Genomic DNA, 26,524 nt, shown 5'->3' on the forward strand with positions numbered 1-26,524 from the left:
CCTTCTACCGTCAGCCCCTCCTGGAGGCTCTGGCCTTGGCTCGCCCACCAAGGGGGAGCTCCCGTGGGACCCCATTCCGGGCACCGGGGCACAGCCTTTACCAGGACGCTCCTGGTCCTGCTTTCATGGAGTTGACCATGCTAGGGGAGAGGCAGCGGGGAAACAGAGTTTGTGAGTAAAGCCTATAGCGGCAGGTAGCCATCCGTGTAAGGAGCAAAAGGAGGCTGGAGGAGTCCCCCGAGACAGAAGGGAATGACGCACACTGGTCTGGCTGCTGCTTTCCTCCCCAGCTCGCACACGGTCCTTGGCATCCCCTTTGTCTGACCGCTAGGCCTGCCCCGGTCATCCCGTCTCGGCCAGCATGACCCAGGGTCTACCATTTCTGTGCCTTCAGGTTCCCGTCACCTGGCATACGACAGGGTTGTTCCAGGAGCAGCAGAACTGCCAGGGGCCTTCCATGACGGCTCCCCTCCAGCACCTACGAGGGTCCTCCCCTTTGCTGGCATCTGTGAGCGTGGGAAAAGCCTGGAGGGCTGGCGGGGCACCTCCCCCTCTCAGGAGAAAAAACCCACAGGGGTGTCTGTAATCTACTGGGAACGGCTCCTGCTAGGTCCTGGCGGTGGGGAGGCCAGTGTCAGTCTGCGGCTGACCTCCCCACTGAGGACTAACCAGGATGGCCAAACCAGGGAGTTGGCCATAATAGAAGGTCGCAAACCAGCTAAACACCAGAGGGCATCCCAGAGGCAGAAGCCATACTCGTGGGCAGCGCCCCACAGAGTCTTCCCAAGCATCTCAGTACTTGAGGTTAGTCATGCTAGCGGGGAAGGAAGAAAGGATTTGGCTCCCGAGGTGCCTCAGAGACTCCCTGATACCCACAAGTCCCCAACCTGGGATCAGCTGGGCAAGGCCCTCCACCCAGGCCCTGGCCTCCTTCCCGGGGAGAAGCCCTTCGAATGCAGGGCGTGCAACAAAGTATTCGTGAAGAGCTCGGACCTGCTCAAGCACCTGCGCACACACACTGGAGAGCGGCCATACGAATGCGCGCAGTGCGGCAAGGCCTTCAGCCAGACGTCGCACCTGACGCAGCACCAGCGCATCCACAGTGGTGAGACGCCCTACGCGTGCCCGGCCTGTGGCAAGGCCTTCCGGCATAGCTCCTCACTGGTGAGGCACCAGCGCATACACACAGCCGAGAAGTCCTTCCGCTGCAGTGAGTGTGGCAAGGCCTTCAGCCACGGCTCCAACCTCAGCCAGCACCGCAAGATCCATGCAGGCGGGCGGCCCTACGCGTGTGCCCAGTGTGGCCGCCGTTTCTGCCGCAACTCACACCTCATTCAGCATGAGCGCATGCACACAGGGGAGAAGCCTTATACTTGTGCCCTTTGTGGTGCCGCCTTCAGCCAGGGTTCCTCACTCTCCAATCACCAGCGTGTGCACACAGGCGAGAAGCCCTTCGCCTGCGCACAGTGTGGCCGCGCCTTCAGCCACAGCTCTAACCTCACGCAGCATCAGCTGCTGCACACGGGCGAGCGGCCCTTCCGCTGCGGGGACTGCGGGAAGGCTTTTGCCAAGGGCGCGGTGTTGCTCAGCCACCGACGCATCCACACGGGTGAGAAGCCCTTTGTGTGCGCACATTGTGGCCGCGCCTTCCGCGAGCGCCCGGCCCTCTTCCACCACCAGAGGATCCACACGGGAGAGAAACCTGTGCGCAGACCCCGGCGTGGGGCAGGCCTGACCCCCCAGGCCAGGCCTTCTTCCGTGGTGTCATCAGAGGGCTCACTGGGGAGGGAAGCGGGGTCCACTTCTGCCTCAGGTCCAGCCGCAGTTTCGAAGCCTGCTGAAGCCTGAGTTCACAGCTCCAGCCTTCCCAGGCTTGTCGTAAAACACCCACGTTCCCTGCATACCCACATCTTGGAGAAGATCCGTGTGTGCACTGTCGGTCCGTCTGCACATGGTGACGACGTTTGCCATTTCAGCTACGGCTCACTCCAACCCTAAGTGGTCAGCCTGCAGATCTCGCAGGGGCACATTCCCCCCATTTGGACGCTGGGACTTGGGCAGGGCAGAGACTCGGCAGTAGAGTGCCGTTTCGTGCCTGTTATGACTGTGGGTGCTCAGGTGAGGAGGGGGACTGCTGGAACGCTGGGGAGGCAGTCCTAGAAGTTTCCCCTGTCCCTGCACAAACTGGCCGCCAGGCCGACCCTCCGGGTACTCTTCCAAGACCTCGCTTCCTCCAGGGCCTCCTGAGAGCGGACCCAGTGGCTAGGAGGTCATGTGGGGGCCAGGTGTTGGCCTTGGGCTCTGTCTTAGCTTCCACCTCTGGGGGAAAGAACCGACGAGAGAGGGAGAGAGATTCAGGCCTACAGAGGGATCCTGACAGGCAGGATCTTGCTAAGGGTCAGCGTGTGCCAGCTGCCAGCCCTGTGAGGTGGCTGCTGTGGCTGGTATCCCCACTCCTCAGATGAGGGAATGGAGGCGGAGAGAGGGGATGTGAGTTGTACACAGCAGAGCCAGGACTTGAATCCAGGCCACAGGCCCAGCATCCAGACAGCTCACCAGTCTGCCCCCGGGGTTTTAACCGCCATGCTCGGGTCTGCCAGTGTGAGAGCTGGGTGATGCCAGGCCTGCCTGCCCGCTCGTGGCAGTCCCACAGTGGGTGGGCCAAGCAGAGGGGGCGGTCCCTGGGGTGGGGAGAGGGAGACAGGCATGAAGACTGATAGGTCTTGAGCCATGCTCTTTCATTCGCTTTCTCATCCAAGCCTCAGCATTGGCCACGTCCCGTTACCAAAGGCACCGCTGCCGGAGCCTTTATATTCCCCCCGCCCTGACGAGAGGTGATCGTGACAACAGGTTTGGAGGAGACCACATGGGACTCCTTGTTTCTCCCCGTGGCCCTCACAGGCCAGGGCCCGTCCTGCCGTCAGTCCTCACACCCAGGGATGTTAGTGGTCTCTCTACTTGGGAACAAAAAAGAAAGAGCAAAAATTAGCAGTTGGAATGGATGCACCTTGTGTAAATCCTTGCACAGCACTGTGGAAGTCCACAGCCTCAGCCTCCCCTCCCAGCCTCCAGGTCATGGTTCAGAAGGGTTTAACGGCACAGTCCTAAGTGTCATCATCCCAGAGCTTTGAAGCCTTGGCTTCAGTGCAGGTCCTTCAAAGCAGGGCAGAGTTGCTGCTTGCCTGTCCCCCAATGAGGGGCTGGGACACCTCTTCTTCATGGTAGCCAGAGGTTTGTGGGAGTCTGCTCGGAGACTTCAGCAATGTAGACATCCTGAGGACGCCCCAAGTGTCAGCTCTACCATGAGATGCATCTTTGTAGATCCAGGCTCGGTTGCCTGAGACAAGGGGGTGCTCTCGTCCCATCACCTCCAAGGTCTGGTAGCCATCTGTCCTACAGAATGAGCAAAGACATGTCTCCCCCACTCTCCACCTGCTAGCAGGTGGAGACCTATCTTCTATCTCTGGAACCGCACAAGTCCTACAAAGAGGGGAGATGGGGCAGTGAGAGGTGTCTTGCTGGAACTGGCTCCCCATGATCCTTGGAGTACAGGTCCACTGAACCAGAATTCTTGTTACCCTGAGCCACTGTCCACCCCTCCTGGACTCCCCTCTCTCTGCTCTGGTCCACACTCTGGCCTTATCCCCATCCCATCTTCCCCCAGATTCACGTCCGTGAGGGTGCCTTGAGTAGGTCAGAGCCTTAGTCCCCACAGCTGTGAAATGCAGACAAACCCCCGCTCTAACTGATCGAGACCTGTTTTGGGAAATCCATGGGATTCAGGATCAAGGGCATCTGTCAAACACCAAGTGGGTACTCAACAAGTCATGTTCGACCTTTTCTGTGTCTTTTACTGAAGCTCTGGAGTCCAGTTTCCAACCTGAGTCTTCCTGACCCTCGAGCAGAGACTGATGCCCTCTCCCATCTCCCCACCAGTCTCCTTCCCGTCTGTGTGGTTGGCTTCTGCTACCCTTCACTTCCTCCACCCTCAAGGCCACCTCTCCCAGGACTGGTCAGTGGCTCCCACCTTGACCCCATGGAAACAGCAACTATGATCACCTGCCTCTCCCCACGTCTTGGCCTTGCACTGCCCTCCTCCAAACTTCTGTGGTCATGTTGGGCTCTTTCCCGCTAGGCTGCTCTTAACCCTGAGCAGACTGTGAGTGTAAAAGTTTCCCTGGCTTTCTAGGTCAAGATGGACTGAACACACATCTCACTTAGTTCAGAAAGCCACTGAAACAACAGGGAAGAGTATGTTTAGAACATAAACCTACAAGTATGAGGATGGAGTAGGAGGTGTCAGGCGATGGCATTCTGAAGCTAGGGTTGGATGGGAATGGGTGGACTTCGATCTGGTGAGAGCCACATACAGAGTCGGCGCTGGGGCAAGTGGAGGGTGGCCCCTGCAGGCTTATGCTGCAGAACTCCAGAGGGCTTGAAAACTAGCAGCCTGTCCTCTGAGCCTGCTTGGGCTACACACCAGAGAGTTTTCGTGATCACTGGCCTCTACCTAACAGCTCCCACAATGACCCAGGTGTCACTTCTGGTATTGGAGCTCTCAAGGCCTACGTCTCAGTCTTCACACCCACGTGTACCCCAGCCTTGTGCCCCAGCCTACAACATCTGTAATGTGCAGGCAGCGATTCCTGCCATGGAGAGAGCACAGACCACTGAGGATTAACGTGTTATTCCCCTTTTCCAGGGCTCCAGCTCTTAAGATGCCTGGGCGGCACCTGTAGCCCCTGACATGGGGTGGATTGCACTTCCCAGAGGTTCAGTGCCATCTGTGTTTATCCTAATTCCCGTGGAAGCACTGTTGATTCTTGAGACATTGAGGACTATACTTCCAAAGCCTTTGACACTCACTTTCCCTTGGCCCACAGACTATAGTTCCATAGTGATCAAATAACATTTAAAGCCCCTGACAGTGCACAACACTTTCCTGAAACCAACAAAAGCATGCTCCTGCCTACAGTTCACACAATGCCTGGAGGGCTCTTTTGGCCCCTAGCACACTGGATTTCATCTTCCAGAGGGCTCTGATCTGCTCCACACCCCTCCCCACAGGACTCGCATCAGGGCTTTTGCAGATGCTGTCTGCCAAAGACACTCTTTCCCAGTTACGTGCTGCTGCTCCTTCTCAGCTTAGTTCAGTGCCTTGTCATATCACCACGATGGCACTTCTCCTTACACCTTCCCAACCATATCCACATCTGGTGGCCTGGGGTCAGCCCATCAGGGGCCACAAGAAGACCTATAGATAGAGTGAACCTCATCTCTCAATCCTGGAATGACTTTGAGGCTACTGGCTCCTCCCTCACTGGTGGCCTTGCCTAGACAGAGCCATTCCCTAAGGCTGGTGGGGAGATGGGGGACCCTGAAGTAAGGTCTCTGGAGGCACTAAGCCCTGAGTTCCTTGCTTGTATCTCCAGCCACTGTTGGGGAGGAAGAATTTCTTCTGCCCTTCAAGGTCTTTCTGGCTTGACTAAGAATCAAATTGACATGAGACATGTTAACAGGAGAAAATAAAATTTAATTTGGTACATATGGGGAATACATACAGCCATAAAATTCCAAAGACAGGCAAAATGAGGTGTACATGTCATACTGAACTGAGAAAAGTATAGATGTCCGGGAATTCAATAGGAAATAATGTAATTTAAAGGAAAATGAAAGAGTAAATATTTGGTAAACAAACGGTCTTTGGGCCATTCAGAAACAAGAGGACACAGGAATTTGATAAAAGAGGTCTTGCTAAATTCCTCCCTGTCATTATGTAGTTATCTGTGGGGTAGGTAAAGAGCTTCTGAATCTGCTGGGTTTTTATTGCTTTTAACACAAAATAATCTTTATGCCAAAGGGGCCCATCTTGGGGCTGCCTGCCCTTGGCCCCTACACGCGTAGACATCTGTGTACACGTCCAAGTTTATTCTCACTCCGTTACGGGGCCTAGCATCATCTCACTCTCTGCAACGGGGGTTATGGCCAGGCTAGGATTCATGATGATCCTCAGCAGGTTTGGGGTAGGGGGAGGTGACCCTGCAAATGGGAGTGGTAGTAGTCAGCATTGGGCACTACCACTTCAGATGTCCTGGGGACTGGCCAAATGGTCAGAGTCTCCAAGTTCCATTGCACACAGCCTGGTACATGTCCACCGTGAGGGGCCGGAAGGCCTTGGCCTGGTTGTCCAACATGAACAAGGGGTCAGCAATGATGCCGACATTGAAGCCCTCGCGCGCCAAACGTGACTTCACCAGTTTGAATGTGCTTGTGATTGCCAGGGTGTCCTGCAGGGGCAGTAAGCATAACCCGACTGTGAGGCCCTGGCCAAGACCTCCCATCCACCTACTTGTGCCACCCTGAGCTCACCTGGATACGGATGAAATGGGGTGCAGCATAGGCAGGGAGCCAAGTGCGGACATGCTGGTACATCCTCTGCCCATCGAAGGTCTGGCCGGGGACCAGCTGCACGGCAGCCATGCCCACCTTGCCCTCACAGCCTGGGGAACACGCCAGTCATTCTCGGATCACCCAACTCACGGTGCCCATGGCTGACCCTCTCACTTGGCCCACCTCTGCTCACTGGCTGTACCCCAACAGCTCCCCCACCTGTAAAATCTGGGTAACATAACACCCCTCTGCCCACAAAGCCGTTGGAGGTTTAAGATGAGGCAGATCCTCCACACCTGGTACAGACACACCGTAGACGTTCACCTCCTGCAGGAAGTCCACGAGTGACAAAACGCTCTCCACCTCCCGCGTGGACACGTTCTCACCTTTCCATCTGTGTGGTCGAATCCAATGCTAGTGAACGCAACCGTGGCAAAGCGGAGGCCCCGCCTCTTGCCCGCCAAGCCCCTCCCCCTGCAAGATCTGATAGGTGGTTCTGCCCAACTCCGGCCCCTTCAGGCTCGAGAGGCCACGCCCCCGGGCCCGGAAGTCCCGCCTCTTCAGCCCGGCTCCCTCAGAGGACCAGGAAGCCCCTGCCACCCGCTCTCCCAGTCCCGGCCGGGACCCGACCGGAAGGTGTCCCCGAGGCGGTCGCGAAAGTAAAGGAAGCCTTCTTCGTCCATGGTCAGCACGTCGCCGGTGTTGAAGTAAACGTCACCCCTGCGCCGCACATTCCGCACCAACTTCCGTTCCGACAGCTCTCGCGCCCCGCGGTAGCCCACGAAAGGTTGGTGGCTCAAGACCTGGGACAACAGAAGCCCCGCTTCCCCTGGGGGTGGGAGTTGGAATCAGGGCCTTAGCCATGGCCGAGAACCGCACACCCCACTAGCCCCCGGCCGGAGGTTCCCGACCATGGTGGACTCTTCATCACCGAGAGCCTGCCGAAGAAGAGACAGAGAGAGACCTAGAGATAAAGATGGGGGGGAGGGGGAGACAGGCTGGGAGACAGGCAACATTGGGGGGCCCACTAGAAACAGAAAGAGGGTTACAAGGGAAGGACACGGGACAGAGACAAGTGGTGGTGGGAAGAAAGAGATATGGCCAAGACCGCGCGTGGCCCCAGGAGGGACGACCCTAGGAGAAGGTGCTGATGCCCCGGAGGACATGACTCCCACAAATGGACACCCAGAGACCCAGCAGAGCAAGAGGCTGAGGCAGAGGAGCCAGGCAGAGCTGAGAAGGCAGCGAGGCAGAGGGTCCCAGGCAGTGGTCAGACGAGGTGAGGGCAGCAGCCACCACCACTGGGCACTGACCTCAAGGCTTTGGGCAGCTTGTTCCAGCCAAGGGGCAGATGGCCCCCGCCCTTCCCACACCCAGGGGAGGTTTCCCAACCCTTGTACCTGGCCCCACAGGGACACAGAATCCCTGATTGTCCCTGACAGGCTCTTCGGCCTCCGTGTCGAACTGTACTAGCTCAAAGGGGGACAGCATCTGAGTGGAGGGTAGGGAAGTGTCAGTAGAGGTCCTGTGGGCTCAGCCTCAATCAGGGCCACTGTCCCATCGAACCCACTCACTCGAAGCAAGCAGCTTATCTTGCCCAGGGCCCCACAGCGCCCTGGATAGTTGACGAAGCCAATGTTGCCTTCTGTAGAGCCATAGCTTTCCAAGATCCGAATGGGGCCAAAGCGCTGCTGGAAGGACTTCCATACCTCTGCCCGGAGTCCATTGCCCATTGCCAAGCGGACTGTATGTGTCCGGTCCTCTGGTCGCTGCAGGGACATCCCGAGAAGGGTGAACAGGAGTGTGCCCTAGAACCCTTACCTACGAAGGCTATCTCTTCGTCTTTACCTGAGGAATTACCTGGGAGGTGATGGGGGGGGGGGGCATCTATACCTAGGTAGTCTACCAAGGGTTCTTACTTGAGAGTAGTTACCTGGAGTCTGTACTTGGAGGGTTACCTACAGAGGTTACCTGGGGGTAAGTTACCTAAAAGCCTTACCTGAAGGGATACCTAGGGGTGACTGGAGGCCTTATCCAGGGCTTACCTAGAGGAAATATCTGGGATCTTATATAGGGGTAGTATCTGGAACTTTTACCTGGGGGGAGGTTACCTGGAGGGGTTACTTAGGGGCCTTTAACTGGAGGTAAACTGGGGAGTGACTTGAAGTTTCACCTTGGGGAGACACCTGGGGGCCTCACCTGGAGGTAGTTACCTGAAGCATTTTATCAGTGATCCATACCTCATTGCTGATAAGTTCACATCTAGTGAGTTTACCCCGAATCACCCTTTGTTCTAGGCACTTTATATATGTTTTATTCTCACAAATACCCCCTTTGAGGATAATAGATCCTCATTTTCCAAATGAGGACACTGAGGCTGAGAGAGGTGAAGTCACCTGCCCAAGGTAGCACTGCTGATCATCATAGGAGCCATGATTGGAAACCTTGTGTGGGATGCGTTAACTGTGGCTATTGCCTGGGGTGTTTTACCTAAGGGACCTTGCTTGAGTCCTGTACCTGAATCTCTCTGAAACCTTTACCTGAGATGACATCTAGGATCATATCTGAGGTGTTCACCACGGAGCCCTAATCTTAGCCCCTCACCTGTGGAGTATTACACAGGTACCGCAGGACCTCACCCACATACAGGATCACAGTCACACCATGCTGCCGACAGTCATCCCAGAAGTGGGAAGCAGAGAACTTGGGGGCCAGGACACAGGTTGCTCCTGAGTGGGGAGAGGAAAGGGTTTCAGGTCATGCTTCCATGCCACTGTGATAAGCTGCTTTGATCACCTAACTGTGGCCCTTTAAAGCACAGGATTTGGAGCTCATCTGTGTGTCCCTGACCCAGCTAGGACTGCCCACATGAGAAGAGCATAGGTGGGCGTGGGTTTGAATCCTATCTTCAGAATGTGTACCAAGCTCAATGCTTGGTACAAAGTGAGCACTGCTAAATAAGGGCTATGAATATTAATCATTCTTGATTATGATAAATCTTTTATGAATGTCTAGCTGGGCAGATGGATAGTAGGTGGATGAGTGGGCAGATGGATTGGTGGTGGCATAGATGGATGGGTGGGTGAGGAGGTAGGTTAGTAGATGGATGCATGAGTTGGTGGAAGGATGTCTCGAAGGTTGGACACATGGATTAATAAATTTTACAGGCCACTACTTATCACTCCAGGAAAGTGATCCTTTTTTAGCTGATCACCTCCTCTGCAGCTGGCTTTGTGGAAAGCACTCTCCCTACCTCAACCCTAATCCTCAACAAAACCCTGCAAGCTAAATATTACGATCCCTGCACCCAAAGGGACAATTGCTTGTGTGCCTGGTGAGGTAGCAAGTGTGTGTCTTCAAAAATACAGCAAGGCTGTATTTTTGGCAGGGAGGTAAAATACAATGCCTTCTATGTGAAAATGGATGCTGGTCTTGAAAGTGACAACTTTGTTTGCAACCCCTGATGAAATGCCTGATTCAGGAAAGGTCTTCAAGAGCTGGTAAAACCAGGGGGAAGGTTGACAGGGAGTTTTCCAGTTAAAGCCCCCCCAGTGTGTAGATTTGTCTAATTGCTCCATTGTACACCTGAAACTAATGTAACATGTCAACTGTACATACATACACACAGCTCCCCAATTCATCTGAGCCTCTCTAAGGTAGGGTAACAGCTGTGAGCTGCCTTCAATGTGATGTATTAGGAAGTATAATGCATCCCACCAAGGTTCTTGCCACCAATAATTGAACTGAATCTAACGTCTCTAGGGGAAATTTCCAGTCTAACAAGAAATGCAGGGGAAAGAGGAGCAGAGAACAAACAAGCAAGTACAGTGAGGGGACTTTAACTGTAAAAAACAAAACAAAACAAAAAACACTTAGACATGTCACTGGGGGAATTCAAACATGACCTGTGCATCAGATGATATTAGAGTTACCGTGAATTTTGTCAGACGTGATATCACCATGGTGACAGTTCTTAAGTCCTTGTATGTTAGAGATACATACTGAATACTTACAAGCAAAAAGATACAGTGTCTAGGATTTGTTCTAAAATAATTGAGAAATAAAGAAGGGAATACATATGAAATAAGATTGGCAACGTGTTAACAATTGTCCAGGGTGGGTGAGGGTATGTGAGACCTCATCAAACTATTTTCTCTACTTTTGCTGTACTGTGTATGTTTGAAAGCAAAATGCTGATGGTGGCTGAAGCTGGATGGTGGGTACATGAGAATTCATGTAGAAATATTTAGAAATTTGTATGTTTTTCAAAGTTTTTTTTATAAAAACTCGAAAAGAAAATAGTGGAGAGTTCCCAGTCTGAATTTCTAGTCAGGTGTCCAGGAAGATAGCCCAGTGGAGTGCTTGGTGAACACCTAACCCTCGCTGACTGTCCCAGCACTCATATCAGCTTGTCACCTTCCGACAACAGCAAAGCCATTAGGGACTAAGTGATCAAGTCTCTGCCCAAGTAGCCTTGGGGTCTGCTGCTGTGTGTCCTTTGTCAAAGGTAAGAACTTCGGTGCTAGGTAACCTGTGGGGCCTTGTTACCCTGAAAGCTCCACCCTGACTTGGAGTCTGGAGGTCCCGTGGATTGGAGGGGTCTTCAGAAAAGGGCTTACCGAGCTCCAGGCAGCTGAGGACCCCAAGGATAAACCCCATCACATGGTACAGAGGCAAGACTGTGTAGACCACGTCATCAGATGTGACCCCACCCAGGGACAGCATCTTGCACATCTGCAGCAGTCGCTCGTGCGTGACAATGGCCGGCTTTGGGAGCCCTGGGGAATGGAGTGGGAAGGGTGGGTGGTGAAAGGCCAGCACGTAGGAGTGGGTCTCTGTGGTCAGGGGCTTGAGGATCTTAGGAGGTGTTCAAGTATGGGGATTTGTGGGTGGGCTTGGGGAAGAAAAATTGGATTTGGGGTTCAGAGGGTAAATTCCAAAGCTCAGTTAGGGTTTCAGTGGCTGTTTACTGGGCAGAGGCAAGGTTCTGGTACTGACCAGTCAAAACACATTGGGGGTCAGAGTTCAGGCCAGGTGTCACAATCAAAGGGTAGGATGGGTTTCAGAGGTCAAGTTTGAGGCACATGTCAAGCTTGGGGTTAGGGCAGCATTAGGGTTCAGAGGTCAGGGCTGGGGTTGCTGGGCACCCTCACCAGTGGTCCCTGAGGTGTAGATAAACAGGGCAGGGCTCTGTGGTGTGATCCCAGCACGTAGGTCAGTGGGCACGGGGTCGGTGGGTGCAACATCAAGAGCAGGCCCCAGAGCCCCCACTCCTGGTGTTGGGGAGGAATGGCTGAGGTAGAAGCATCGGACGTTCTCTGCCTGCAGCTTGGGAAGTACCTCTTCCAGGTTCTCCCGGAGGTCTGCAGGGACAGGTCAGAAGAGAAATTGGGGAAAGGCCCACATTTGAGGTCAGGAGGGGAGACCCGAGACCCAAAGATAAAGCCCCATAGTTAGTATTTGTTGGCAAAAAGGATTAAAACAGGGGCGCCTGGATGGCTCAGTCAGTCAGGCTGAGCCAACTCTTAGTTTCAGCTCAGGTCATGCTCTCAGGGTCCTGGGATTGAACCCTGAGAGCACTGCATGGGGCTCTGCGCTCAGGGGGGAGCCTGCTCAAGGGTTCTCTCTCCCTCTTCCTTGGCCCCTACCCCCGCTCACTCTCGAACATAAATAAATCTTTTTTAAAAAAGATTTTATTTGACAGAGAGAGAGAGAGCACAAGCAGGAGAAGCAGGTACCCCACTGAGCACAGAGCCTGATGCGGGACTCAGTCCCAGGACCCTGGGATCATGACCTGAGCTGAAGGCAGAGGCTTAACCCACTGAGCCACCCAGGCATCCCTAAAGTAAATAAATAAATCTTAAAAAAAAAAAAAAGGATCGAAACAAACATGGAAAAAAAAAAAACCTCTGGTGCCCCCAAAATTACTTTCCAGCAATTGAGCTTTGACTATAATTGCCTGTGAGGGTAGGTAGGAAGCAAGGATGTCCTTGCCTAGCCCTCCAGCAGGACCCCCTGGCCTCTTCTAGCCTCTAGGTTCCTCACCTGGGTCCACCACCAGCAGCCGAGCCCCAGAGCTCAGCACTGAGTGCACCAGGGGCGCTCCCCGGCCATGTGGATTGATCCAGGCCACTGGGCAGCCCAGCTTGGCCAGCCCCAGCCACAAACCCAAGGCCGGAATTGTCTGGGCGTCCAGGACCAGGAAGGCGGCCGACTCCCCGCCAAGCAAGCCCGTGAGGCCGCCCAGCTCGGCCTTCAGGGCCCACACTGCCTGGCATGCCCTGTCGTCCAGCTCCCTGAAGGTGACTGAGCGGCTCCCCGGCCCCTTCCACACCAAGGGCGTGTGACCCGGCTGTGTTCGTGCTCGTCGCTCGAAGGTATCCACAAAGGTGTCGGGCGGGCGGCGTCTCATGCGCGCTCTGACAACCAGGCCCAGGCGGAGGATCCCGGCGATATAGGCCACATCTGCAGGCAGCCAGCGTAGCCCCGGGGGCGGCCGTGCGGGCAGCAGAGCCAGCGTGAGCGCCGCAGCTGCCAGACTCAGCCAGTGGGGCCTCCAGGGCCAGAGCCAGGGCCGCGCCAGCAGGGCCAGGCTGAGCAGCACGCAGAAGACGGAGTCTCCCAGGAGCCAGCGCAGTGCCAGGGCCACAGCCGCAGGCCATGCAGGCTGCCCCAGAGCCTGCAGCACCAACAGTAAAAAGGCTAGTCGCAGCCAAATGCCCATGGCACCCGCTCCCTCCTCGGGGAAGTGTCCAGACTGCTAGTAACTTCTGCCAGGGGCTGCCTGGCCCAGATCTCTGACCCTTAGTCCCGCCCCACCCCCACCCCCACCCCCTGACGGTGGCCCTGGAGGTGTGGACAGCAATGCTTCTGGCCTCAGGACTCCACCCCCCAGCCCTTTTTAACCCGACTTGTTTCACTGTGCCTACCTCTAGCCAGGTACGTGCCTGGCACTCTGCAAATAGTTGAAGGAACAAATTCAGTGACTAAATTCAAACCCAGTTCTGACGTCCCCACCCCCACCCACATGCTGGGCTGAGTCGGCCCAACCCCCTGGCATCCACGGGGTTCAGGAGGCTAAACTCCCCCTGCCCGGAACGTGGGCAGGGCAGTCTCTCAGTGGTGGGCCCGGAAGCCTGAGCCCTTCACCTCTGGGAGGCAGTCACAGAGGGGAAGCTCAGAGGCGGTGCCATCGACCTGGGAGCCCGCAGGTCTTCAGCTCAAACCCCTCTCCACCTGCTCCAAATCTTTAAGACAGGGTGCCCGGGGTCAGGTGCCACCAATGCTCTGCAAGCAGAAGAGTGGCTGCTTTCTGGGCTGGCAGCCAAACTGATGCGGGGTCTTGTGACACTGGTTTGCTACCAGGGATCAGTACCTTCAGCCCCCTGGTTAGCAGCCCAAGGGTCCTGGCTGCTTCTCCCCTTTTGCCCTGCTCCCCCACCCCACGCTTCAGAACTTACCAGCCAGGGTGGGCATCCTGGAGCTCAGATCCCCACATGGCAGCCTGGCCTCAAAGACTCCCTAGGCACCCTCCCCCCACCCAAGTAAGGTGCTCAATCATGCCCATTAGGATGGGGATGGGGAAGCCTAGAGTCCAAAGGGCCTTGAGATTCCTGCAGGAAGGGCCTTGAAGTCTGCATCTTTCCCACATATGGCTTCCCTCTTCCAGATGCACCTCAGGGCTGGCCTGTACCTCTCCCCATAGCACCAAGGGCTCTAGAAGAGTCAAGTGCCAGTCACATGGACATCCCACTTCCTCCTGGAGAACAGAGGCATGAGGGGCCAAGTGGATCATCCTGTCTCTGCCCAGGGAGCCCAGGAGGTTAGGGTTAGCTGCCCAGGGATGGGGGCACTGAGCCCCCAGGCCCACAACCATTCTGTGATGATGAGAAATGCACGGGTCTGGGAGCTCACAGCTTCCGAGTTTGGAACCCATGGCCCCAGTACTTTATTAGAGAGCGGGAGTCCCAAGGCCCTGTCCCAGTCCATGATGGGTCCACCTGAGCCCCCTAGACACCAGACTGAGGAAGGGGTACGGTGGGGAGCCAGGGATCATGCCCCGCTCGACGCTGGGGCAGAGGAGCAGCTCCAGAACCCACCCCACTCAAGCCACAAATCTTGGGCCTGGCCCAAGGGTCTCTGAGTTTAGGCTGGAGATGATCCAGTTCTCAGGGGTGATCAGGTCCCTGACCAAACCCAGCCCCAGCCTGCCACCGTCAGGAGGGTCTAAGTACGAGGGAGGAGAGGAGTAAGGCAGGCTGGACCCCTGGTCAGGTCTGGGGGAAAGGGCGGAAGCAGAGGGAAGGCCTGCGCTCTGGGGAAAGTGTGGTTTGGTGGTGGGAATGTGGTCCAGGCGTCTAGGCAGGGATGTTACCGGTCCCGCGGTGGTTGTGGCCTAGTTCCACGGGAGGTCCCTAACCCGGCAGAGGGTGGCCGACTGCGCGGGAGCGTGGTCAATCCTGCGGTGGGCGTAGCCAGGCCCAGAACTGGATCAGGGCGCGGGGTGCGCGGCCAGGTGGCGCTCGAGCAGCGCGCGGTGTGAGAAGACCTTGCCGCAGGCGGGGCAGGGCGCGCGCTCGGGCCGGTGCGTGCGCATGTGCACGTTGAGTGAGCTCTTCTGCGTGAAGCGCTTGGCGCAGACAGCGCATTGGAAGGCGCGCACGCCTGTGTGTGTGACCATATGCTTCAGCAGGTAGTCGCGCAGTGAGAAAGATCGCCAGCACACGGCGCACTGGTGGGGCTTCTCCCCTGTGGGCGACAGGGCATGCCGCGCACGTATGTCAGCTGGGAAGGGGCCCGCCCCGGGGAATCTTTGTCTGGCAGGGACTCCCTTCTCCTCCGGGACTGCCCATCAACCCGGAATCCCCCTGTCCATTAGGGACACTCCCTTCCTTCCCGGACTACCCCTCACTCCCGGACCTTCCTGCCCAACAGGGACCATTCCCACTCCCACAGGATTTCCAGCCAAATCTTTGCTTTTCCTAACAACATCCAGTTCAGCCCTGCAAGCAGTCTTTGACATTCCACACCCCTGTCCTCCACCTGAGCCCCTAGGGAGAACCCCACACACCCCACAACACACCCAGGACCTGCCAGCCACCACCTCAGGCCCTAGCTCCACAATCTCCACCGGTCCACCCTAGCACTCTCTGTCTCTCCCTCAGCCACTGCAGAGCACCTCCCAGACCAGCTGAGGTTTTTAGGGGACCTCTCCATGGTCTTCAAGGAGCTCCCCTTCCCTCCCTCTGCAGCTGCGGGGTCCCCACTATGCAGCCCCATCTCTGTCCTCCAGCGCTGATCAGGGCACGTCTCTGCCTACTCTGCACGCTTTCCCTAGGTCACCCTCCCTCATATCCAGTCCCAGCCACCGGACCCACAGCCAGCCAGAAGACCCAGGAGGCTCCCTGCAGCACTGCTCCCCAACCTGGCTATATATCCCTGCCAAGGCTCCTTTCCTCCTGATCATCCCAGGCTCCATCGCGGTGAGTAAAGGCTTCACTTCCAGCTTCCCAAAAGCTCTGGGCAAGTTCCTGCTCCTTAACCCAGCGGTAGGATTCCCCCCTGCACCACTACATCGAGGTAAGGGATGCAGGAGTGCCTGCTTCTCCATGTGGAGGGGCTTCCCCTCCCCCCTACACGTCGCACTTGGGGCTCAATTTCCAGGCTCCCCTGGGGTTATGAAAGAGCATCAGAGCCGCATGAGTGCCTCCACCCCACTTGCCCAGTCCCCAGTCCCCCCTCAGGCTTGACTCCAATGACCAAGGGGCTCAGAGACCCATCCCGGCTCACCCGAGTGGATGAACATGTGCTTGGTGTAGTTTTTCCGCGAGCTGAACGTCTTGCGGCAGTGACTGCACTCATAGGCAGGTGGCTCGGCGGCACCCGGGGCTCGGGCAGGGGTGGCGGAGGGGGCCACGGCGGGAGCGGCGGGCGGGGCCGGTGCCTCCCCCGGAGGCGCGCTGGGGGCCGCATCTGGCTGGAGCGCGGGGTAGAAGGCGGAGGAGAGTGCAGGAGCAGGGCCGGAGGGCGCGGGAGAAGGTTGCGCAGGTGGCCCAGGAGCGCCCAGATGAAACGGGAAAAGCGAGACTGGGGGCCCCGGGGTCTTCACGCCGGGGACGCGGGATCCGGACAGGACGCAGTCAGGCGGAGCCGGGGTCTCGGTGGCACAGGCTTCCGCGGCGGTGCCATCCTCATCTTGCCAAGCGGACACGTAGCTCTCCGGGAACACGTCCTCGGCAGCCGACGCCCCCCTAAGGAAGTCCCTCCCGGCGCCGCCGTAGTCGGCGAGGCCGGCGGGTGCAGGCGGCTCCTCGCACGCGCTGTCAGGGGCGGCGGTGAGGAAGCCGGCGGCGCAGTCGGGGAAGGAAGGGGGCGCCTGGCCCTCTCCCGGGCCGCCGCCTTCGCCGTCCTCGCCGTCGGTTTCGTCATCGGTCTCCTCGTCGCCATCGCCGCCGTCGTCCGGGGGCGCCGGGAGGGCGGGGTCGACGTCCGACCCCTCGGCCTTGGTGGGCGCAGTGGGCGCGGGCAGCTGCAGGCGCGCTGGCTGGCGCTGCTTGCGGCTATGCGCGGCACCGGGGTGGCCCGGGGGTCGCGCGGCAAGCAGGTGGCGCAGGCGGTGGCGTAGCTGCGCGGGCGCAAGAGGTGGGGGCACCGGCGTGGGTAGGGGTGCGGGCGCGCCCGGGACCGGGGCGCGGGCGCGGGCAATGATCTGCGTGCATTCGTCTATGACCGTCTGGATGCGCAGCACCGACGCGGCCGTGAGCACCTGCAGGGCTTCGCCCTGTGCCACCACAAGCGAGCCGCTGTAGAGGAACTCGACGAGCTGGCGCACCGTCTGCGCGGGCACCACCGGCGGCACGCGGATCTCCGAGTGGCCGAGCAGCAGCTTGTCCTGGAAGAAGGGCGAGCCAGCAGCCAACACACAGCGGTGTGCACGCAGCGAAGCCTCGCGGATCCTCACAGTCACGTCGCAGAAGTGCCCGCCCAGCCGCTGCCCGTTGAGAGTCTCGAGCAGCGAGCGGGAGAAGTTCTGCAGGTGTATGTGGTGCACCGCCTCTGCCGCCGCCATCTGCACTGGATGAGGGGATGTGGGCGGGGAGAGGGAAGTCAGCCCGGGATCCACCCCCCTCCCCCGCCCCACTGTCTCTGTCACTTGAGCCCTTATTTCAGGACAAGGCCCACGGGCGCACCACAACCCCAGGCTTTGCGAACCTCAGCCCTCTCGAAAAGGCCTCTGGCAGTTCTGTTCCCATACCCAGGACACAGGACTCACCAAACACCACCCCGTCTCCAGGACCTCTGCAGCTCTACCTCTGAAGCCCCCAGGGCACCACCTGGAAGAAGGTTGGGAATACCAAAGCTCTGCCTCCCTCCCAGTCTTGCTTACTCCCCAGGGGAGGGTCCAGAGCTCAGCTTCCCCTATATTGGCCCACCCACCAACCCTTCGCCGAATTCCAAATCCATAAACCTTCCCCAAGTACCCCTCTCAGGGGGCAGCTCTGTGGAGAAGACTGCAGGGGCCCCTTTACAGAACTGGCTGCCACACCTTACCCACTCCCTTTCCTGGCTGGCTGTGATTCCTCCCCAAGCAGCTTCTTTTTTGATCTTCCTTTGCCACATCCCCTAAGCCTGGAGCATCCAAGGTCCTGTGGAGACCCAGGTCTGTTGGCTTGGAATGGGGTTATGTTAACTAGTGTATACTGAGGTCTTCTTGGGGTGGGATGGCACGCCCTGACTGCCTCCTGGACTAAGCGATTCAGGGTGTGCATAGTCACAAAGGGTTGAGAGTAAGTTGGGCACTAGCCTGGCAAGTGGTCTCTGGCCAACCCCAGCACCGCAGGTAGGGAGGTCCCTCTTGCAGCCTGGTGTTCTTGGAATCTCGATATGGCTTGTAGGGCACTGAGGTGTGGGTGTGGCATAGAGAGGGGGCTTGCGTGGATCGTGCAGGGTGTGTGATCGGGAGGGCAAAGGTGGTGCAGCAGTGGCCTCCGTATCAGCATGACTCTTGTCAAAATTCTGACCTCCTAATTCCACTTAATTTGCCCACCCTCAGACACTGGAAGGGAACTCCGGGAATCTGAGCGGCTCTGCTACTTCACCCGCCAAGCAGGCACCATGCTCACTAGGACTCAGTGTTCCGTCTTTCAAACAAAGATAGGGTACCTGGCTCATCCTGCACCCAGCCCACACGCACCTCCAGTCTAGGGGAGCACAGTCGGGACACAGGACGCACCGTGACACCCACTCTCCACCAGCCCGGCTGAGGCTGGGTCACACAGCCCCGGAGCGCAGCCTCCCTTAACCTTCCGGGTCTAATGGGGTCTCAGACTCACCCCCCTCCGGTGCCTCACGCCCAAATCGCCTTTCCTCTTTTGGGGCCAGCCCCTCCCTTTCTTGCGTGCTCCACATCTCACCCTGAGATCACTTCGCACTCCGCCACTGCCCCGGCACCTCCGGCCGAGGCTGATGGAGCCATCTCCTTGGGATGCCCGCCCCCCGGCCTATTGCCCACGCGACCGCCAGAGGGAGCCTGTTCAGACCTGACAGATCGGGACCCTCCTGGGCTCCGAGCCCTCCATGGCGATGAATTAATTCTTGGCAATTCTTCAAACAAGCCAAGTCTTTGCACGTGCCGTTACCTATGCCACAGGCCGTTCCCCGTCTTTATTCACCCACCGCCTAGGGAACTTCAAATCCGTGCCTGGGCGCCTGGGGCGGAAACCCGCGCATCGACCGGTACCCTTAAAGCCGGCCTCTTCCGACCCAGCCCCGCCCTGCTCCCGGTCTCTTCTCTCTCGGTCCAGACGCAGCAGGGCCTTCTCGGCGCCTCAGAACAAAGGCCCACGCCCCCGGCTATGGCGCCGCATTCTGGCTGCCACGCCTTTGCCCTCGCCGCACGCGTTGCTCCAAGCACCCTCTCCCACACTCTGCTCAATTGCTCGCGCCCTACCCTGAACCCAGAGGCCCTCTCTGAGACGCCCGGGCTGCACCCGCTCCAGACCCCGGCCAGCCAGCCTGTATTTCCCGCCGGCGCGCGATCGCCAGAGCCATGCCCCCACCCGGCAGCGCCCCCTCACGTCCACAGCGTGCGCTCCAAGCCTAGCGCCGGTGCCCCTCCCCTGGCACGCCCCGGCCTGCCCGTGGGCCCTGCAGCAGGGGGATGCCCGCCAGACCCCACCTCCGGCTCCTCCTCAGGCACGCGGCCGGGACGTGGCCTGCTCCCGCTCGGCGCCGACCAGGCCGCACTTTCGGGGGGCGACGCCGGCGGAACCGAAGTCTGCAGCCGCGGTGGGGTGGGGAAGCGCTAGGTCAGAGCACGCTTCCGGTGTTTCTATGGCGATCCGCCGCCGCGGCCGGGCCGCACTTCCTGCTCTCGTCAGAGTCGGAACTCAAGTCGCAGAGGCTCGGGCGGCGGGGCGGCGAGGAACGTCTGGGCCGCAGCACGCTTCCGGCGCGTTGCCCTAGGCACGCGGACGAGGCGGGGCCTGCGCCGTCCGCCTGGGGGCCACGCCCCCGCGCGCGCCCCGCGGGGCTGGCACTGGGAGCGCGGGCGCCGCCGCGGAGGCTGGGAAGGCGGTGCGAAGGCCCAGGTAGGTCTCGGCAGGCCTGGACTGCGCTGCGACCCCCCCCCCGTCTCGGCCGGCTGCGGCGGCCCCAGGTGACGGCCCCCTGCGCGCAGCGTGAATGGGACCGGCAGTCGGGCTTGTCCCTGGTCCGGGGGACTGCGGCCCTGCGTGCAGGGCAGGGGCATCCCCGCAGCCCACCTCCCCGCCCGCCCGCGGCCACGAGCGGACTGAGGGAGCAGACACCACCCCAGCCTCCGGCTCCCGCCTTCCGCCCCTGAGCCCGGGTCCCGGGTAGAAGGTGGAGGCAGCCTGTCTGTGCCGCCTGCCTCCCCGCACACACGCCAGGCCCACCTGCCCGGGGCGAGGAGTGGACAGCAGTGTGAATGGATCCGGAACGGAGTGCCTTCGCACGCCGCGCCCTGGGACACACCTCGGAACGGAAGGGCAGGGGTGAGACGGGTGGTGCGTCTGCCGGGGCGGTGAGGATCAGTTCCGGAGACGTCTGTGCGGCCAGAGGAGACCGCCTCGGTTTTCAAGGACCTGGAGCCGGGGCTGGCTCTCTAGGGCCCCAGGAACCAGGCTAGAGGCTGGGCTGGTGGGCTGGCCTAGCGTTACACTTTGCTCGTGGGGGCGAGAGGCAGCCAGGGGGCCAGAAAGGTCGGAAGATGGCCTGAGACCTGGGTGGGCCCTATGCCTTGTGCAGCAGGTGTGGAATCCAGCGGGGGTTGGGGCGGGGGCTGGCTTAGCCTCCAGTATGAGGGCAGGACCGGGGTACCAGCCTCCCACCTTGGGCAGCTGTGTTGTGGACGTGTGGAAGGTCAGGAGGGGAACCACCGTCCCCGCGGGCAGCCCAGCCCGTGACCCGTGCCCTGAGGAACCTTGTTAAACCCCAAGTCTGACGGCCTCAGTGTCCTCCTTCGGAGTCTGGGCCCGTCAGCATGGCCCGCCCAGCCCCCCGCGTCTGCTGCGTCCAGCCTCAGTGGCCCCTCTCCAGTCCTCGTTCCTCAGGGCCTTGGTTGTGCCTGCCTCAAGACTGGCCCGTGCTGTTCTCTTTCTGTGGCACTGTCTTCCATAGCTCAGCTGCCACTGCTCCTCCGGGGACACTCCCTGTCTTCCGTCACGGGACCTGTGGAGGGGGGTCGTCTGTGTCCTCACCTTGACAGGCACCTGCTGCTGTTACTACTACCTAAACAGGAAGAGAGGTGCTAACAGCAGCTTCACGCTGCCCTGGGCCTGATTGCACAGGTTCTGGGACATTGTAAGTCGTCTCCTGTAGGGGGGCAGAATTCTTTTTTTTTTTTTTAAGAATTTTATGTATTTATTTGACAGAGAGAGACACAGCGAGAGAAGGAACACAGCAGGGGGAGTGGGAGAGGGAGAACAGGCTTCCCGCCGAGCAGGGAGCCCGATGCGGGGCTCGACCCCAGGACCCTGGGACCGTGACCTGAGCCGAAGGCAGACGCCCAACGACTGAGCCACCCAGGCGCCCCGGGGGGGGGGGGGCAGAATTCTAAAAGCGCCCCCTCCAAGATTCCAGGCCAGGACTTATGTATAGTTACAGTCCGTGGCAGATATAGTTAAGGTTACTAAGCAGCTGACCTTAAAATGAGATGATCCTCGATTGCTTGGGAAGGCCCAAGGTAATCATAGGGCCTTTAAAAGCAGAGAGACTTGAAGTAGAAGGACTCCAGGGGCTTTGAAGCTGGAGGGGGCCACGTGACAAATACAGAGGGGAGTCTAGAATCTGACAAGAGGCCCACATGACCGCCAGCAAGGAAATAGGGACTTCAGTCTACGACTGCATGGGACTGGAACCTGCTGACTACCTGAAGGAGCCGGGAAGCTGGTTTCCCCCCAGAGCTTCCCGTAAGAGCCCAGCCCTGCCCAAAACCTGATTGCAGCCTCTGTGAGACCTGGAACAGAGGACGCTGCCTGGGTGTCCGACATGCACAACAGTAAGCTAATAGGTGGCTGTTGTTTTAAGATGCTGAGTTTGTGGTAATTTGTTAAATAACAATAGAAAATGAATATAGCTGCCAGAGACTCAGAGCCTGCACACAGTACGTTTCTGATAAATGCCACTGTTTTCCCATCGATGAATACCTTCCCCTTGCCTCTGCCTTGCTGAATGCTTCATTTCTGCTTTACGAGCATTTATCAGCCGCGTTGATGGTCTCATAACCCTATCGTACAAGCAGAGGGACTCGGGGGGGGGGGGCGGGGTGGTGGGGAGAAAGGGAATGAATCATCCAGACACATGGCTGGAACAACATCAGGCAGGTAGAAAGGCATGTTTGAGGGCTCTGAGGAGGGACAGTGGCCCTCCGTAAGGTGAGGAAAGTGAGAGAATTGTGGGCTGAGCTGCTGTGGGGATTGCAGAGTTGCGGGGGGAGAGGGGGAGGACCACAGTCCCATCTGCATGTTTAAAGGACCTTGGGGAGGGCAGTGGATCTTGTAGGGCAGCAAACACAGGAGGCCACTCAGACCTCAGCAGGGAAAGCCAGAAGGGGACAGATTCAGGGTAGGAAGGAGAGGACATGGGTGGCTTCAGAGGAGGTCTTAGTGGATGAGGGTGAGATGGGGGACCTGGCCCAGTAGGAGGCAGGAGGGAGAAACACAAACTGACCAGTCTCAGGCAGCAAGGGAGGTGGGAGCTGCAGCTTCCAGTATCACAAGCCTGGAGGAGATGTGTATTTTGCTTTCCTCTCCTCTCCAAAGACCTTATCACTGTGGTTGTGGGGGCATTTCGAGGAATACATAGTGTATCCAAGGACACAGGTTTAATAAGCCAAGGAGGGGTCAACGTGGCCTGCAAGTATGGGGAATTCTAGGCCAGGTCCTAGAGTCTTAGAGGCAGTAGGTGATGAGAAGGGACAGATGGCACTGGCTGACGGACCATCAAGGGAAGAACCTGTGAGCTTGCAATGGTCACAGACACGTGAAAGAAGAAATTAAGCTACTCCTTGACTGGGCCTCCTCAGCTGCCAAGAGGCGGGAACCCCTGTTCCCCGCCCCCCCCCCACACCCCTCACAACCACACAGACAGCTTAGGTCAGAAGTCAGAAGGCTCAGTCCCTGCTTCTGGCTCAGTCAGGGTTCCTAACCGCCCTCCACCTTCCATTACTAGCCAGCTTCTCACGCAGGGTCTCCTTCTGTGGCAGGCACTGCCCACAGGTAAAGCACTGCTCAGGTCCCACTGTCTACAAGCCTAGCCCTACCCTACTGGGGCTGGATAGTGCCAGATGTGCGATGCAGGTTTCAAGATTCCAGTACACACCTCAATCTGCCAGGAGCTTCCCCTTGGCCCAGGGGTTAGACACAAAGCACGTCTCTGGAAAAATGCTTCCCAGTACAAGGCAGATCGGGTAGAGACTGAAGGAGGTCCCAGGCAAGGCAGGTACCAGCTGCGGAGGGTTTAGCCCTCCTGACAAGACTGAGGAAATGAGGAGCCCTTTGGGGTGGGGGAAGGGCAGTAACAGGATCCCATTTCTACACCCATAAGGTTTTGGAAGCTTGGGAGAGGGCTGGAGGGGACCCAGACCCAGGCCCTGGTAGAGTGTATGAAGGTGATAGGAGCAGTGGGCCAGATAAAGCAAGGTGCCTGCAGGACTTACCAAAGCAGAAACATCCAGACAAGGATCAAGGACTGTTGAGGAGGGGGTAGGGGTGGAAATGGGGTGAGGAATATTTGCAACTCAGAGAGAAAAGGTTTAATTTGCTTTCGTATGTGAAAGACAAGAACATCCTTCTAGGGCGCCTGGGTGGCTCAGTTGGTTAAGCGACTGCCTTCGGCTCAGGTCATGATCCTGGAGTCCCGGGATCGAGTCCCACATCGGGCTCCCTGCTTGGCGGGGAGTCTGCTTCTCCCTCTGACCCTCTTCCCTCTCATGCTCTCTATCTCTCATTCTCTCTCTCTAATAAATAAATAAAATCTTTAAAAAAAAAAAAAAAAAAAAAAAAAAAAAAAAAAAGAACATCCTTCTAGTCTGGGCAGAGACCTGAGGAAATCACAGGGGAAGTAGGAGACCTAAACTGAAATAATAGTCGTCATAACAGCTGCCATTGTCACTTCTCCTGGGTCCCTGCACCAGGTCCTGTACTGGGCTCTTGATTTAATTTTGAAAAGTGGAAAAAAAAAAAACCCAACAAACATGAAGTATAATATAGCACACACTCTGGCGGAGCACTCACATCCCCAAATCACCAAATGTTCTTGTTTTGTCCGTTTTTTTTTTCCTAAAGATTTATTTATTTATTTGAGAGAGAGTACACAAGCTGGGGTAGGAGTAGAGGGAGACAGTGTCCAGCAGACTCCCCATTGAGTGTGGAGCCCAACGTGGGGCTCAGTCTCATGACCCTGAGATCATGACCTGAGTCAAAATCGAGTCAGACACGTAACTGTTGAGCCACCCAGGCACCCCGTCCTTTATTTATTTATTTATTTATTTATTTATTTATTTATTTGCCCTGCTTTTATTTTATTTTTTATTTATTTTTTTAAAGATTTTATTTATTTGACAGAGAGAGACACAGCGAAGGAGGGAACACAAGCAGAGGGAGTAGGAGAGGGAGAAGCAGGCTTCCCCACGGAGCAGGGAGCCCGATGTGAGGCTCGATCCCAGGACCCCGGGATCACGACCCGAGCCGAAGGCAGACGCCCAATGACTGAGCCACCCAGGCGCCCCTTGCCCTGCTTTTAGTACACACACACACAAAAAGTTTTTTTCCACGGGCGCCTGGGTGGCTCAGTTGGTGAAGCGACTGCCTTCGGCTCAGGTCATGATCCTGGAGTCCCGGGATCGAGTCCCACATCGGGGTCCCCGCTCAGCGGGGAGCCTGCTTCGCCCTCTGACCCTCCCCCCCTCATGTGCTCTCTCTCTCTCTCATTCTCTCTCTCAAATAAATAAATAAAATCATTTAAAAAAGTAAATAAAAAAAATGAAAACAGTTTTTTTCTTTTTCTTTTTCTTAAGCAAAGCTTATAGGCAAAGGAGAACGCCCCTGGAGGCGGCACACCTGGGTACTGCTGTTCTTTCAAGGCCTCTTATTCCCACCCTGGTTTAACCAATCTACTGAAGCCAGATTAATGTTTCTGGTTTGGTTTTGTTTTTTCACATGTAATAATTTTTTCATTTTTTATTATTTATTTTTAAAAACATTTTATTTATTTATTTGACAGAGAGAGACACAGCGGGAGAGGGAACACAAGCAGGGGAGTGGGAGAGGGAGAGCAGGCTTCCTGGGGAGCAGGGAGCCCGATGCGGGGCTCGATCCCAGGACCCGGAGATGATGACCTGAGCCGAAGGCCGACGCTTAATGACTGAGCCACCCAGGCGCCCCCACATGTAATAATTTGTTTAAAGTTAAAGTTTACTTAATTTTTTTTTTTTTTTTTTAATAATCTCTACACCCATCCTGGGGCTCAAACTCACCACCCTGAGAGCAAGAGTCCTATGCTCCTCCTCCTGAGCCAGCCAGCTGCCCCAGGGATTTTCATTTTTTAAATTTAATTTTTAGTTTTTAAATTTTTTATTAGGAGCGAGAGGATGGGGGGGTGGGCAGAGGGAGAGGGAGAATCTTAAGCAGGCTCCCCACCGAGTGCAGAGCCGGACACGGAGCTCAATCTCACAACCCTGAGATCATGACCTGAGCCGAAATCAAGAGTCAGACGCTTAACCGACTGAGCCACCCAGATGCCCCTCTATTTTAATCGATGTTCCTCAATCACTTCTCCTTGGAGCTCCCTGAGCCTAGAGGATATGACATCTTCACACATCGACTGTCCCAGGGTTGCCTCATCATGGGGGTGGCCCAACATAGCCTTACCTGCCTTTGGACACCAACTCTTTCATATAATTCTCCCATTCCCAGTGAACATAAAATCCAGTCATTTTTAGTAGAGTTACCATGTGTATAACCCTTAGCATCCTCCTGTTTTAGAACATTTCTGTTGTACCCGATGAGATACTTCCACCCGTTCACTGTGAGTTCCTATTCTCATCCCTGTCCCAGGCAACCACTAATCTCATGTCACTACAGATTAGCCTGTTCTGGACATTTCACATTAATGGGATCATATAATATGAGGTCTGGGTCACTTTGCCTTAGGCTTCTGTGCTACCCAGATGTTAAATTTGTTTAGTTGGATTTGTTCATGTTTTCTGTTCAGGTGCCTTGCCCATGGCTTCTCTAAAAAGTATTTCCTTGCCATGGTGGGCAACTGAGGCAGAAGTCTCTCCGGTCCTGCTTTTACCAGCTGTCCTTCTGCTGGGCCCTTGCCCTCCTTCATGACATGGTCTCTTCTCTACCCTGCGCTTTTCGTGCTTGAGGCACTGTTCAACTCTCCTCTTTTAACATGAGGATGCCTCTTTTAAAAACAAGGATGAGGGGCACCTGGGTGGCTCAGTCGTTAAGCAACTGCCTTCAGCTCAGGTCATGGTCCCAGGGTCCTGGGATCGAGTCCCGCATCGGGCTCCGTGCTCTGCGGGAAGCCTGCTTCTCCCTCTCCCACTCCCCCTGCTTGTGTTCCCGCTCTCGCTGTGTCTCTCTCTGTCAAATAAATGAGTAAA

The 26,524-nt window shown here is 57.0% G+C and overlaps 4 protein-coding genes across 18 annotated transcripts in view; 2 read left to right on the forward strand and 2 right to left on the reverse strand.

Annotated features, from left to right (window-relative positions):
• Nucleotides 1-5,451, forward strand: part of LOC113936457 (zinc finger protein 28) — an 80,435-nt gene extending 74,984 nt beyond the window's left edge. The window contains exon 16 of the mRNA XM_035724929.1: nt 395-5,451. Within this exon, the coding sequence (XP_035580822.1) occupies nt 395-1,848 (1,454 nt within the window). The 3' untranslated portion in view covers nt 1,849-5,451. The remainder of the gene's footprint in view (nt 1-394) is intronic.
• A 61-nt stretch (nt 5,452-5,512) lies between these two features.
• On the reverse strand, nt 5,513-13,146 carry SLC27A5 (solute carrier family 27 member 5). Of its 5 annotated transcripts, XM_027619668.2 has the most exons (10): nt 12,436-13,146; nt 11,544-11,753; nt 11,010-11,168; nt 8,995-9,119; nt 7,965-8,159; nt 7,791-7,881; nt 7,021-7,219; nt 6,687-6,784; nt 6,370-6,500; nt 5,513-6,287 (listed from the first exon to the last, which is right to left on the reverse strand). In XM_027619668.2, exons 1-10 carry the CDS (start codon nt 13,112-13,114, stop codon nt 6,111-6,113), a joined length of 2,064 nt encoding a protein of 687 aa, XP_027475469.1. In that variant the 5' UTR covers nt 13,115-13,146; the 3' UTR covers nt 5,513-6,110. The 5 variants fall into 5 exon arrangements, 3 of the variants coding, with proteins under 3 accessions (XP_027475469.1, XP_027475470.1, XP_027475471.1); XM_027619669.2 differs by lacking the exon at nt 6,370-6,500 and having other exon boundaries at nt 6,715-6,784; XM_027619670.2 differs by lacking the exon at nt 6,370-6,500.
• Nucleotides 7,043-26,524, forward strand: part of TRIM28 (tripartite motif containing 28) — a 35,018-nt gene continuing 15,536 nt past the window's right edge. Inside the window, exons 1-2 of one of the 2 annotated variants that reach the window (XM_027619652.2) lie at nt 7,043-7,177; nt 15,728-15,872. The gene's annotated coding sequence lies outside the window, so the exon portion shown is untranslated. Of the gene's footprint in view, nt 7,178-15,727; nt 15,873-19,850; nt 19,980-26,524 lie in introns of those variants that run through there. The other variant, XM_035725156.1, reaches the window with a different exon arrangement.
• Nucleotides 13,310-19,705, reverse strand: ZBTB45 (zinc finger and BTB domain containing 45). Of its 10 annotated transcripts, XM_027619689.2 has the most exons (5): nt 18,930-19,554; nt 17,941-18,035; nt 17,663-17,723; nt 16,180-17,458; nt 13,310-15,138 (listed from the first exon to the last, which is right to left on the reverse strand). In XM_027619689.2, exons 1-5 carry the CDS (start codon nt 18,966-18,968, stop codon nt 14,882-14,884), a joined length of 1,731 nt encoding a protein of 576 aa, XP_027475490.1. In that variant the 5' UTR covers nt 18,969-19,554; the 3' UTR covers nt 13,310-14,881. The 10 variants fall into 10 exon arrangements, with proteins under 10 accessions (XP_027475490.1, XP_027475499.1, XP_027475493.1 ...); XM_027619698.2 differs by lacking the exons at nt 17,941-18,035; nt 18,930-19,554 and adding an exon at nt 19,568-19,705; XM_027619692.2 differs by lacking the exons at nt 17,941-18,035; nt 18,930-19,554 and adding an exon at nt 19,568-19,705 and having other exon boundaries at nt 16,180-17,463.

This window comes from Zalophus californianus, chromosome 17, assembly GCF_009762305.2.
Source record: "Zalophus californianus isolate mZalCal1 chromosome 17, mZalCal1.pri.v2, whole genome shotgun sequence".
Taxonomy (NCBI): domain Eukaryota; kingdom Metazoa; phylum Chordata; class Mammalia; order Carnivora; family Otariidae; genus Zalophus; species Zalophus californianus.